This window comes from Choristoneura fumiferana, chromosome 7 (assembly GCF_025370935.1).
Source record: "Choristoneura fumiferana chromosome 7, NRCan_CFum_1, whole genome shotgun sequence".
Classification (NCBI taxonomy): domain Eukaryota; kingdom Metazoa; phylum Arthropoda; class Insecta; order Lepidoptera; family Tortricidae; genus Choristoneura; species Choristoneura fumiferana.
This window is the reverse complement of record NC_133478.1, coordinates 630,735-645,559: the sequence shown is the minus strand read 5'-3', so window position 1 is coordinate 645,559 and position 14,825 is coordinate 630,735. Positions and strand designations below refer to the sequence as shown.

Here is a 14,825-nt window from a genome sequence, read left to right as displayed (position 1 = left end):
TTTTCATTTAGCGTTATTAACACTTATTTTCTACAAAATAGCTCAAAACACTTAGCCTAAGCCCAGCAATGGATTTAGATGACACGATAATGATGTTAAATAAACAAAATCTTAATTAACTAAATTTAAATTCGCTGTACTTCGTCGCTGTAGCCAGCTGTATCGCCTCCCTCGTGTAAGGACCGTCTGAAATAATAAACCAAGACTTAACAGTATCTATACACATAGGATAGATTAAATACGATCAAACCCAGTCAGACAATTGATAGCTGCGGCCTTTACTAATCACAGTCAACTCGCAATATGTGTAGATGCTGATAAACTTGAGCTTTTACTTGTAATAAGCATTCCAGTACTTCCAGTGAACGTAACATTTGGACGTAGTTTTGCAAAAGTGATCCAAACCGCAACAATTATTTTTTAGATTTGGGTTCTAGTTTCAGTAGCGTCAAAAGCGAAGTCAAAGAATAAGGGCCAGTTCAGACGAACTGCATTTCAACTGTTACGTTGCCGACTCATCATCATCATCATCATCATGTCAGCTGAAAGACGTCCACTGCTGGACGTAGGCCTCCCCCAAGGCTCTCCACTCTGACCGGTCTTGTGTTTTCCGCATTCTTAACCAGGTCGTCGCTCCATCTTGTTGGAGGCCTACCGACAGCTCGTCTCCCGGTCCGCGGACGCCATTCGAGAACCTTTTGACCCCATCGGCCATCAGTCCTGCGTGCAATGTGCCCAGCCCACTGCCACTTCAGTTTCGCAATTCTTTGGGCTATGTCGATAACCTTAGTTCTACTGCGGATATCATCATTTCTGATTCTATCCCGTAGATAAACCCCGAGCATAGCCCTCTCCATAGCCCTTTGAGTGACTAGCTTCCTCATGAGGCCCATCGTTAGCGCCTACGTCTCAGATCCGCCGACTGCCCTTACATTTTTCGTTGCAGTTCGATTGCAGTCGGCACAACCTGTTCTCTGACTGCAATTGATATATAATACGGACAATTGGCAGTTACGTTGCAGCTGGAATGCAGTCCGTCTTTATTGACCTTTACATGACAATGCTTTGAATCATTTTTGCAAAACTACGTCCAATTGAAGTAAAAGCTCACAAACTAAACAAGAGTTTTTAGCGAGCATTAAAGCGAGCGTTTTAGAAAGCATTCAAGCATAACGACGGTAAATTTTATTCGAGCTTGTTCTTTTCGCTAGAAGGATCGTGTAAATGTTCCTAGTAATGTTTGGCTCTGTTAAAAACGGTGAATGCTTAATGTTCTGTTACAAGTTCATGCTCAAGTGTATCAGCAACTTATAAAAAAAAAAGAAAATTATCAGTTACAAAGTAAGTAAGTTGATTACCGATCTGGAACCACTGGTCGGCGGGCAGGCCGGCGTCGAGCCTGGCTGCGACGATGGCTTCACGCATAGCGAAGGGAACTGCCACAGACATGCACAGTGGAGGTTCTCCGATTGCTGCAAAAATAAATCATCAATAAATAAGAAAACTAGAAAAAATATCACGAGATGCCTTCAAGTCAAAATCCACGTATCAAGTAGCTGACTTCTATTGGGCTTTAATTTTATACGAAACTACGCTCATTAAATAGAATTGAAAGTTAAGTATCTTCTTTACGAGTCCACAAAATAATCTCAAAAATATCAAAAGAAAAACTCTGTTATTTTATTAGTTCTGTATACGTATTAACCAAGAAAGAAATCCTTTGATATGTTTCAATTTAAATATTGACACGTATGTAACACATGAGGATACACATAGGAAGTTCAGTAATTACAACGTGTGACGCTCACCCTTGGCACCAAGAACACGAGGATCCGAGTAGGAATTGTTCCTGAAGTAGACGCGGAAGTCCTGTGGGATGTCCCTCGCCTGCGGCACGTGGTAAGTCCAGGTGCGGTCCGTCAGCAGTTCACCACTCTCCGGGTTATACACCAGATGCTCGCACGTCCAGTAACCCAGGCCCATGATGAATGCACCTTCTACCTGTAATAAGAACTCATTTATATAGCTTTTATAACGATACCTAAACCGCCTTGCAAAAAGATAGGGCACCTATGGTTTTTCAGATTTTTTATGCATTGAAGCCGGTTTTATATGATGCTAATATGATGGAAGGGGTTGATGCTAATGACACTATAATAAAGTTTTCTACAGAAGACATAATAAAACTATAATCTAATTGATTATGCCCACGATTTCATCTACTTAATATTCGAAATTGTGGTGAGGGTGTTCATCTTGGTGGCTCACACTTACGTACCGAGTGTTCAAAACTGGCATCCTCTATTTTATCTCTTTTAGTGTCGATTTTTAGAAACCTTCAAGCTTACTAAACTCATGTTTCACAATTGTGGTTTATTAAATAATGTATTTCCCATACAAACTTTCACTACCTATCCTTTTCAGCCCTTTTATGGATGATTTTTGGTATAAATATCCTACACTCTTTCCGTGGTTTAAAGCTATTTCCATACTAAACGTCATTTAAATATGATTTTCGGTTTAGGGATTACGGAAGAGTTAACAGACATACAAAGTTGCTTATGTATTTACAGGTAAAATTGCAAGCCAAGTAGCGTTTTGTTTACGGTACGTGTTTACGGTTTACGTTTTGGACAAGTCTCAAATAATTCATATTTAAAAGCTTTCTTTAATGTTTAAAATGCTTTACTTACTTGACCAACATCAATATCTGGGCTAGTACTCAAGCCAGCATCTTCGAGTATGTCGACTCGCAACACCTCCCACTCTCCGGTCAATACATCGACCTCCACCTCGGCCAGTGTTACACCAAAAACGTCCGCCTTCTGTAAATCCAGATAAGACACAAACCCGTGCGTCTGTAGATCTATACCTGCTGTATACGCAGCCTTTACAATCGTCTCCCAACTGGCGTTCAACAGAGCAGCTTTAAACGGTGCTAATCGCAACAACAGTTGTTCACAGCAGCGCCGAATACCTACACCTATATTGGTTGATGTTATACTGCCGCCGGATATTAAGCCATTGGGAGCTATTACTGTATTATTGCCTTTAATTTGTATTTTCTCTGCCGGTATTCCAAGATAGAATGCAGCAATCTGAACAGCTTTGGTATTGATGCCTTGGCCCATTTCAATGCCACCGTGGGTTATAGCGACGGTCCCGTCATCGTTATAGACGGACATTGTTACGTCCAAATATATCGGGCTAAATGGTTGCCAGCGAAGTAAACAAAATCGTAAGCCGCGCTTCTTCCACCTGTTCTCTTGATTATACTTGTCAACTGATACTCTCCTGTCTGCATACTGTGCTTCGTTCTTCACTCTTTGTACCATTTCTCGGAGCTCGGAGCTATATAAAAGATCTAAATTTCGTAGTCTGACTTCCAGTGGATCCAAAGATAATTCATAAGCAATGCGTTCCATGATGAATTCTACAGCAGCAATCGCTTCAAGAGATCCTATTAAAAATATACGATTAAGTAAGAATTATTAAAGTCATTGCAGTATGAATAATTTTCTAACTCAGATAATTAAGAATAAAAGCTTGTCACGCTGTGAGACTTTAAAACATAAGCTCAGAGATTAAAGTATAGTTGCAGATGCCGTTAAATGAGTTTTAATTGGCAGACACATAACTCAAATGGATGAACTGTGGGTTAAACTATCTTGGAGTGAAAAGAGACCTAAGAGAAGACCACACAACAGATACAATGGAAAAATGACGTCAAGAAAGCTGCAAGGATGAATCAAATATCAGTGGCGATCCATTCTCTCCTTAGAATCTGAAAGAGAACTACACAAAGATGCTTGCGAAGATGATTAAAAAGGTGAAGAAGAAAGATTTTTGATGGATTTTACGTACCAGGTGAGCGACACCACGTGTTACTCGCTGTGTCGGTGGTCACACTGTACACTCGGTAGCTCCAACGCAGTTTGTCATAGCAATTGTTGTACACGTCTAATGTGGCAAGGAATAGAGGCTCGTCTACCACATAACCATTGTCCATGTACTGTTTTTCAATACAATATTGAACTTTTCCGGAGATGTCAACTGCTGCCTGGAAATTTTTCAATGCTCATTGGATATTATGTGAAATAGTAATCCTAACTACTTATCTACCAATGTCGTTATAAAACAAAGCTGAGAAAATCTATTGGCTTGAACAATCATTTTATATTCATATCATTGCAAGAGTGTGTATGCCTACTTTCCTTCCACGGACTTTCTAGCGCGTCATGCAGCTCTTGTCCGGCCACGGTTGCTTCGGCAAATACCTGTGTGAGGTGGTGGGTAAGGAACCTTCCACGGTGTGCCATCATTGTGGTGGCAGAGCCGTGGATACGGCCGAACATACGCGCACAGAGTGTCCAGCGAAGTGGACTCTACATAAACTCAGTTTAACTTACATCAGTCAGCTGCATAGAGAATCGGAAGAAGTACTTCCTTTATCCATACAGCCGATGATTTTACATTAAACTAAGTCTGTACAAAGTCCGCTCCGCAAGTGGAAGATGGGAATGTATTGCATTAAAAGCAGATTTTGTTCCACAATTTAATATTAATAAGTCTTCGACCTCGTAGTCCGTACAGCACGGCAGTCTTTTCCCCACTGCTTTCATGTGGGTCGTCAACGGCAGCAGGATCCTGCAGGGCCGGTCCAACTTCTGCGTCACCAGAGCACATGCTACTGCCACTTGTATCCCACGCGAAATTTTCTCCCCGTAAGAACCACCTACTCGTCGCGTGTACACGTCAATTCTAAAAAAGAATTATTATATTAAGTAGGTATTGTTAGATTTCTGTAGGTAAATCATAATATATTCTGATTCTGAGAGAAGGCCTGCGCCTAGCAGTGGGACGTTATATAGGCTAGCTGATGATGATGATGATGATGATATTTTACCAACACCTAGAATCTATTAAAATAAATCATAATACGTTTTAGTTTTAGTTATTTCAATTTAATAGTAGTTTTAGCCCTATGGATATTTTGTATTTTCCTAAGGAATCATCATTGTATTTGCTTGAAATACTCCTTCTGTAAACCTACTATTTTTTTGTTGGCGTTTGTTCATTACAGGATGTTAATATGTTAAAATAGGGCACAATGATACATACTTGTGTTGTGGGATTTTGAGTGCTCGCGATATCATAACTTGTACTCCATCCATGTACTGGGTGGCAGAATGCACCTCCATACCTTCTTCTGTCGGCTTCGTCACACAAACCAGTGTTTCCATACATAAATGGTACTGCGAGTAAATCGTTTGCTGACCCTTTATTATTTTAAACAAATCTTTACCCTTGCTACCACCATTAATTTCTTTAGCTATTTTAGTCCTATTCGGATCTTTTTTTGCTTCTTTAATATCAATCACTGGTTTTCTGACGTTTTTATATTTCACATGTACTAGTTTAGCGGCGATTTCCGCGAGGTGCCTTGTTTCTGCTGCTATTATTCCAACAACTTGGCCGTTGTATTTTACTTGAGCATTGCAGAACAACTCTTCATCAGCGAGAAAGGCAAAACCACCTACTGGGGTAAAGGAATTATCGCCCGGAATGTCTTTGGCTGAATAAAATGCTATCACGCCAGGTTTTTTCTGAAATGCAATTAAACGTTATGTGATCGTTGAATATTTGATTAACTTTCATGCAAGATATGATGTAGGATATCTCCCATAGACTTAAAGTGGGAGTTATTTTTTTGTCTCATCAAACCCTATAGTGTGGGTATCGTTGGATTGGTCTTTTAAAACATCAGGGGTTTGCAAAGACAATTTTTTGATTCAGTGATTTGTTTGCGAAATATTCAACTTTAAAGTGCAAATTTTCGTTAAAATCGAGCGTGCCCCTCTAAAATCTAAACCGGCGGGTAGAAAAATTTTAAAAAATTCATGATGGTAGGAAGTATATCAAACTTTCAAAGAAAACTATAACGGCTAAGTTTGCTTGAGAATTATTAGTAGTTTATGAGTAAATAGCAGCCTAAGGTATAAAATATACCTAAATTTGGAAGATTCCGTATAAAATACGAAATCCTTAGAAAAATATTCCTTAATGTTTTCGTAATGGCTACGAAACCCTATTTTGGGCGTGTCCGACACGCTCTTGGCTGGGATTTTCTTTTTACTTAAATTGATGACATGGTTCCTTCAAATAAATTTATTAATGTCATAGCTTCAGTCAGAGTAATCCATAATGTATTAAGTATTATTATTTGAAAGCAAACTCACAAGAGCATCGCTGGCGTCGATGTCGACAATGTCTCCAAGTGGTACAGTAGTGAGCACAAACGCACCAAAAACTTCACGATGAAAACTTGGCAGATCCTCCGTGTAGGGCGCCTCTCCCGCGCACTGGATCTGATTAAAAAATATATCATGCTAGAAGCTAGACATTTGCCTGCTAGGAAAGAGAGAAAAAGAGAGCGAGAAAGAGAGAGAAAGAGATTTACACATTCAATACACAGAAAACAGAAACCAAACATTAGGTATGCAACTACTTTAAATGTTTAAAAGAAGAAAATAAGCAAGAAGAGAAAAGAAGAAGTAAGAAAAATTCTCCTATTATAAATGTAAAATTTTCTATCCCCATTCTCATGAGATTGAGATGTACTTACGTAAATTCCCGAAGTGTTATTTAGGGGAAAGGGGAACTTTCTTTTTCTATTTCGTGGTGTATACTCACCAACGCTTCAACTTTTTCAGTGGGTTTGTTTAGCGGATAGAGAGCTGGGTAAGTGGTATACTGTTGGTGCGCCTTTGAGACAGGCCTTGTTTTACTCAGAGTGATCCCGCCTGAAGCTAAACGTGGGGTCACGATGCTCTTTGGACATAGAGATAAAAGACCCTGTGGAACAAGCAGTTATTGGTCCAACTTAATGGTCATTTTAAATTATTTACCATGAGGTGGTCAATATCAATGAACCAAAATTGTTTTAATACGCGCGCTATACAGCTACGTAAGGAAGGACGTCATTATTTTTTTTTCAGAATTATTCGCTCATCGGTTCAGCTTTGACAATGAACTGTAGACAAGGCTCGGAACCGGTTTATTTCGGTTAACCTACGAACTTTCATGAGAACGCGAACGTTTTTAAGAACTTAACTATAACCTAAATAAACCGGTTTATACGACGAGTGACAGCTGGCCGGCCGGCGGCGGGCGGCGACATTTATCCTGCGCCGGAATAATCCGGTTGTTATTGTTCTAAACCGGTTAATCTGACAAGAACTTTATGTAAATGTTCCTTTAAAAACCGGTTTAAATAACGGTTTTGCGAACGAAACCAAAATGAAAAGGTTTTGCGCCAAGTACATGATAACGATTTGGAAATTTAACCGGTATCCGAGCCTTGACTGTAGACTGTTCAAAACGCGTTAGCATTTTCTGTAGTAGGTATTTGAGAAAGAGTAAGAGGACGGATTCTGCGCAATAACATATACGTGTCTGACAGACGTAGCTATCATGTCCGTGTGGTTGCTGAGAAACAAGATTAAAAACGTCACAGCTGTTCTCGAAGCATCTGAAGAAAATAATTTGTAATTACTTTGTAGAAAAGGTTAATGGCAAGGTTTTTCCTATACTCCACCGATGGTTCTGGTGGGTTCGCTTCAACCACCAACTCTTGTTCCATCACCTTGATGGCTGCTTGTAAGTTTTTATTAGTGAAGAGTTTCTTCCCGACTAGGAACGTTTCGGTTTTTTCTGCGTGCACGAACTTGGCTGATAAACCTCCATACACAATGCGCGCCTCGATCACATTATTACTATCCGACAATTTGTAGAGGAAGCCGACGTTTACTATTGCGCGAGAATTTTGAGCACGATGCATTATCTGAAATAAATTGTCGAAGATTTTAGGTTTTATAGAGGGAAGTTTTATATCTATGGACGGATTCAACTGTGGATACGAAAGGAACGAAGTAAAAATGTATTTGTTGTGTCTTTTTGTTGTATACCTTTATCGAATACTTTGTTGTTTCTGCGTTTATTTTTATTAAGATAACAATGGTGTCCACATTTAAAACCGTTCCTACAAGGAACGCAAAACGATTGAAAAAAATAACAAATTTGACAAATTTGGTTACCTATTAACATGTACCTTAAACGAAACGAATTTATAATCACGACCCAGTGGAGGGAGAAGAATGTTCAGAATAATTTTACTCCTCATGTCAATCTTGAGAAACTCTTCTGGGGTTACTGTTGTTCGATTTCCAGAATGATCCACTAAAAATAAAGTTACTATCGTCTCTAAATAAATAAATAAAACGTAATGTAGCAATGACTAGTAAAACTTTCAACATTGCAGTAACAGAGGTTATTTTAGTTGAAGCAAGCAAGAAAGATAAAACTCACGTATTGTTAGAAATGCACCGACGGTTTCAAACAGAACAAATATATCTGATTGAAAATCGTTGTGTTGATGCTTGGTCATCAGATTACCGGCAATTGAGCCCAACTGTTTCGAAAATAATTTTACTTTTCAGTGTAGTTTTTATACTAGGTACTATTGAAGAGTTCAGAATTATAATGATTACTAGCCGTGGACCATCAGTCCCTTCCCTTGCGAGCATCTTATATACACAGATAATAAAGCAAGCAAAAGCAACCAAGTATGCAAGTAAGCAAACAAGTGATAATGCAAGCATCAAATTATTAATGAAGAAGAAAAAGATGATCATAATGACGAATCAGTTTGTTACTTGACTGTCCCACACAGTAATCGTTCCTCCACAGGAACCATTTTAGAACCCCATTCCTTATCCATATCAATGGTTATGTGCAAGCCAAATTTCGTCATTGGCTAATTAATAGTAACAACGTGAGGGCGTAATTAAACAAATAACGTAACTTTGATATATTAATTGTATTATATTACAGCTATTTGGATAAAAATAATATTTAAAAAGCGTAGAAGTCTTACGTTTCTGACAGAAGGATGAGCGACTAAAAACAGGTGTTCTCGTAAGTTTTCCAAGTACCAGAAATAATCTTCAGAGCTCGCAACAGATTCAAATATGTCTATTGTTTCGGTCAGCGTTGAGCCTGCACCGAGTATCAAGTTTTGGTCGATCTTGTAACCTTTGAGTTCGTCCACACTGCTGATGTCTATCAGGATTCGAGGATATTCATCAATTGGATAAACTCCTGCAAAGATTTAGTAAAATGCATTCAATTTAAAATTAATGTCTATCTTTTTTATTTATACACCATGCTCAGGGATGGAAAATGTTCGTCATCTTGTGTGGGGGTGCAAAATTTGATGAGTCGTTTTACGTTCCAATGCTGATCATTATTAATTGCCGTCGTTAATTTTATGACATTAGCTATTGCCATTGCCACTATTGAGGCAGCAGCAGGGTGTCATCTATGAGGCATTAGAATGGCACGCATTGGAGCAAGTCACTACTCAGCAAAGAAGTCTAGAATAGTAAACAGGGCTATTTTTTTACAGGCCGTGTTTTTCTCATTTTGGTTCTAAATACGATGAGGAAAAATTCTAATTTGTCTTACCTTTGGCTGTATTCCCAGCTACAAGCATATAGCTATCATCGCCTTTGCCCTGCAAAACTTTGAAAAGATCGTTGATTATGTTCACTTTAAACCAAGACTTCCCGTCTTTCAGTTCTATTTCTAAATTTTGCGGCGCTTTTATATCTTGCTCTTCAACTATGCACCAGTCACTACCACTTTTGACTTTGTGACATGCTTTCCCATTTTTCTTGCAAATGTTAAGGTCTTCGATGTCTTGTAGACTGTTGGGCTTAGGTGCATCGCTCGCAAATGTCTTGAAAGCGTCCAATATGGGTCGGTAACCAGTGCATCGACATATATTGCCCGCCAAAGATTGTTCTATTTCCAACATCGTAAGCTTCTTTTTGCCTTGCAGGAGGCTGAAAATGTAATTACATCTTTGAAGTTTTGTTTTCTTCATTTACGATCTTTATAGGACTGAGAGGTTTTTCTTTGACGTACGATTTTCGGGAATACCCATGGGGATCTAGTTAAACCCTGAAGTTTAAATTCAACTAGTTATTATCCCTATAGTAATTATTTTACCAGTCTTTATTCAGTCTTCTGCTCTAGACCTCAAGAGCGTTACCTATTTTTATCTTATGTCTTTAAACGAACAATTCTTTTATATTTATCTGTTGTGTTTCGGCGTGAAGATTAAGACAGCCGGTGAAATTACTGGCACTTGAGGTATCCAATCCAAGGTGTTGCAGATGTTTATGGGCGGTGGTGATATCTTACCATCAGGAGACCCACTTGATCGTTTGCAATCCAGTCGAATAAAAAAAAATCTAGCTCTATTTGTTTCGTGGATATCTAAAACAGTTGTAAGGTTTCGACAAATCTTGTTATACAGGAATTCGGGGGTAAACAATCGATTTAAAGCTTAATTATATTCCTATTTTTTAAAATACTCTTTTTATTGTTTACATTGTCTTGTCTGCAATTTCTATTGAACCAAAGTTTGTAGTTATCGTATGCCGTATTGGTATTAATTTTTGTTATCTTAGTGTAAAGTACCTAACTTATCGTAGTTTAAGATTTGATTGAGCGCAACGCCAACAAACTGTCTCACAGTTTGGCGAACATTTAATTTAAGGTACAATGTATTTGTACGTGTCTGTTTGTTTTATTTTTGTATTTTGTTATGTTCATTGTATTTTTTTTAATGTGGCAATAAATGTCTTTATTTTTTTATTTTTTTATTTGCATTTCTTTATTTAAAAAATATATATCTGTGCTGTATTGTACCATTTTATTTTATCTTGTATTGTTTATATTGTTGTCTTGTATTGTTTGTACTGTTGGCAATTAAATATTTTCTTTCTTTCTTTCTTTTAAACCTTGTTGAAATTCGTATCTTCTCCAAAAATACAATTTCACAGAAAATAAGCCAGAAAAACGTCGCCATTCAGTAAATTGAACAAAACTTTACAAAACGCACTCTAGCGTGATCGAACCATGCGCACGCGATTCGGTCATTACGCATGATCTACGATCCTTCTCGATCGATACTTTAAACGAATTATTAGCCCCCAGTGAAAATCAAATAACAGCTGTGTTACTGTCTCAATTAAAAAATATTTGCTGCTGTTACAATAGAAACATTATCCAATAATAATAACAACGCATAATTGAATAAACATGAGCTGTGATTGACAACCCGCATTGTACGGCGTTAATTTCAGCGAGTTTTACAAGCCTCATTACATAATTAGGCATGTAAAGACAGCCTCACCATGTTTATTCGACTGTTAGGTAATAGGCCAGGGGCCCTTAAAACACGAGTGTGGTTTTATGAAACTCGACTGCGTCTCGTTTCATAAAAGGATCACATGAGTATTTTAAGGACTAATTACGTCCATTTGTAGACAATATTTTATCTACACACATATTTTAAGTACTCTAAAATGAGCCGAAGCCATTCAAGGGTGTGTGTGTAGTTCCCAATCCGCTCTGGGCCCGAGTGGGAACTACCAACTCTCATCGTGAGAGGAGTCCTGTGCCCAGCAGTTTGACGTATACAGGCTAATTATGATTGCCTAGTACCTACCTTTCTCACAAGTTCGTCCAAGCGTTCAATCATTATAATCAATATTGTAATCATTAATATAGTACCTAGATGAGAATAAAACCATTACCTGTACATGGTCATGACCCACCCGGGCGAGCAGTACCCGCACTGGGTGCCGTTGTGTTTGGCGAGCGTCTTCTGCAGCGGGTGGTAGCCCGCGTGCCGGCTGCCGACGCCCTCTATCGTGGACACCTCCCAGCCCTCGCACGACGTCACCGACACCAGACACTGTACCATAGATACAATGAATATAGAACCAGATACTTTTGACCTAACGTTCTAGGCCTGGCCTCATATTGCAGGTGACTACGTGCAATAATAGTGGATCCAAAGGTGACTGACCGAGTTGACGGCTACGAGCGCGTCCCCTGCGCGCGCGGCGGCGACGACGCAGGCGCCGCAGCCGCCCTCGCGGCACATGTACTTGCTGCCGCGCAGCTCGCTGCCCACGCGCAGGTAGTCCAACAGCGTCACATCGGAGCTCACTTCGCGCCCCACTGAAACAAAACAACATACCTGGTGTTTTTAATTCAGTGTTGAGCCACCTATTAATAAATTTACTGAAGATTTGAGGATTGACATTTATATTTTTAAATATTTTAGCGAACGTATAAGGAGTTCCCTTTCAAATTATACTTACCTCTTTGAAACATTCGTACACTAAATGTTATCTACAATTACAAAAAGTAAACCCAAGTAGTTTTGCGATGACCCGGAATATAATAATGTGTCTGGTGAAAAATGACGGCGAAAACCGACTACAACCAACATTAGGATATACCGGGTGTGGCCTCTATATGAGCAAATAATTAAAACATAGATCATACTCCTCAAACTGAACAAAATTATTTCAGCGACTTTTAAAAATAATAAGTTTTTTAATTGTTATTACACTTTTACGTTTGTTCGAAGAATCAGTGTAGGTAAAGCAAAATATTTGATGTTTGTAGCGTGACAGGCGACATCAGTTGTGTTCTAGGATGGCGTACATTGATTGCAGTACCTATTTAATTTGTATGAAAATTCGAAAATTCAAAGACTACATTATTTTTAAAAGTCGCTGAACTAATGTTGTTTACTTTGACGAGGACGTTCTATGTTTTAATCTTTGCCCGTATTACATAACAGGCCACACCCGGTATATGTAGTTAATTGATCCGGAATATGGCTTGGTAAAGAAAAATCTAAAACTTTATGTTGTGAAAATAACAAACTACCGACCTGATTGGGGTTCCCCGTTGAGCAGAAAGGTAACGCGGTCCATGATGCGCGGGCGCAAAGTGTGCGGCGCACGCACTGATCTAATATTTAATGTCTATCTACAGATGTACAGCGGAATTCATAGGGGCCCTCGTTATCTTACACCATGACGTTATGGGTACTGAACCACGAAGCTGTGTTTATGTGGGTGTTGTCCGCGACCCCAAAATTGGAGGAAAGTGGGAATGCCTAATTAAAAGCGCTTAAGAATAAATCAATAAAGAATATTGTCATTGCTGATTACAACCTTTTCAGAAACGAATCATTTTATTTTATTTAGTTTGTGAACATTCTTTAGTTATGTTTTTGTATTTTATTTAATGTATTGTCCAGTTAAACAGGTTCTACTTGAATTCACTCATAACTTCATAATCATAAGGTTGTTCCTTAAGAGAAGTCTCTTCGTTTTATTCTCCATACAAAAGTAGTCCCGGTCTCATTTGAAAACTAGGCAACAGATATATAAAATTTTGTAAGTATGGACAAGACGTAATTATCTATGCCTGTGGTTTTTCAGATTTTCATTTAAATGTGTAATATCAGAATAACAGGAGCTCAAAAGTCGACAAAAAAAGATGTCAACTTTGCACGAGAATTACAGACTAATAAAGCATTTTTACAAAAATCGAAAAAAACCACAGGCATAGAAAATATAATGAATATCTTGATTGTAAAAAAAAATAAATTAATAAAATTAAAACAAATACACAAAGGTCAGACAAATAGGTACATAAGTAATCAGTCAAATAAACCGCCCCGCGTCATACCTGGTGCAAGGTGCCCAATACACTCGCCGCGTTGCCGCGTTGAACAGTGATAGACAACCTTTGCACCAGAAACGACCCAGAGCGGGGGTCAAGACCTCTCTCACCAAGACGACGCCCCACTTCATTAAAAAAAAGTTTTACCTCGGAGCCCCAACAATTGTAAAATATCATTGATTTCTGTGCTATACTTTTCGTATAATATGAGGACAACGAAACTCATAATTCAACCGCCCAAATCTTGAAAAGCCTACAGCTATCTCGATATAAATTACGGACGTCGTTGCGGAAGGCATGGGGGGACGGCTGCGAGCGCTTATGTCACGAGCGATAAAGACAGCAATATCCCAAACGAATACCTAACGCGGCCGGCAGGGAAACTTCTCTTAATTTATTCCTTAATTCTCCATCCATTCCATTGTAAAGGATGCCTGGAAGAGATCGCTCTGAAGCAATAAGGCCTCCTATTGCTTACCTCAGAAAGTCTCTGTGTATATACCTATTTTCTGTACTGCTTGCCATGTGTTGGTGTGCAATAAAGAGTTATTGTATTGTACCGTAAAACCGGGTTACTTTAAAATGCAGGGGCTACTTTGGAAAACAGTTTAAACGACACGTCCTTATTTTTTAGATCATCTGTGGTAGTGAAATACCTACCTTCATAAATTACCTATCTTTTTACTTCATTTGCTCAATCGACCTATGAATATTTGTGTTTTTATAACCATTTTAAATCTATCAAAGTAGCCCCAAAATTTCCTAAAGTAACGCCAGTTTACGGTATTGTATTGTTGTTTTTCAAAACACATTTTCTTCATAATAGACAGTTATCACAATTCCTTCTTTAACAGACAAAGAAGCCTGGAAATATTACATTGGATAGTGTTTCTTGTTCACGATTTGTCTAATTCAACATTTATTACTTAATTACTTTTTTACACACTTTTTAAAATTGGTTGATATATTTATGTATGAGAAAGGAGTAAAGAGGATGCTCTAGAGATATGGTGCTGGAGGAGGATGCTTGGAATATCATGGACGGAGTTCCGCAGCAACGCATCCATACTCCAGGAGCTTGGCATCACACAGAGTCTATCGACCATAGTACAGTCGCGCATACTGCAGTACTTTGGACATGTCTCCAGGCGGGATGGCGACTCCATAGAGCGGCTAGTCGTGCAGGGAAAGGTGGAGGGAACCGG

General features: G+C 38.8%; 2 protein-coding genes across 2 annotated transcripts in view; both read right to left on the bottom strand.

Annotated features, from left to right (window-relative positions):
• LOC141429467 (uncharacterized) overlaps window positions 1–14,825 on the bottom strand; it is a 114,276-nt gene that overhangs the window by 72,438 nt on the left and 27,013 nt on the right. The window lies entirely within an intron of this gene.
• Window positions 116–12,863, bottom strand: LOC141429466 (uncharacterized). Its single transcript, XM_074089773.1, has 17 exons — window positions 12,821–12,863; window positions 11,942–12,096; window positions 11,667–11,827; window positions 9,526–9,905; window positions 8,936–9,159; window positions 8,368–8,470; window positions 8,111–8,238; window positions 7,556–7,843; window positions 6,694–6,855; window positions 6,240–6,368; window positions 5,122–5,606; window positions 4,578–4,761; window positions 3,865–4,060; window positions 2,694–3,460; window positions 1,809–2,001; window positions 1,359–1,472; window positions 116–186 (listed from the first exon to the last, which is right to left on the bottom strand). The coding sequence occupies exons 1-17, from the start codon at window positions 12,861–12,863 to the stop codon at window positions 116–118; spliced, it is 3,783 nt and encodes a 1,260-aa protein (XP_073945874.1).

Coding starts and splice junctions, on each gene's coding strand:
- LOC141429466 (XM_074089773.1), bottom strand. CDS start 12,863: ATGGACCGCGTTACCTTTCTGCTCAACGGGGAACCCCAATCAG. Junction 9,160..9,525: donor AGCTGGGAATACAGCCAAAG/GTAAGACAAATT, acceptor AAATCTTTGCAG/GAGTTTATCCAATTGATGAA. Junction 2,002..2,693: donor CAGATATTGATGTTGGTCAA/GTAAGTAAAGCA, acceptor TTCTTATTACAG/GTAGAAGGTGCATTCATCAT.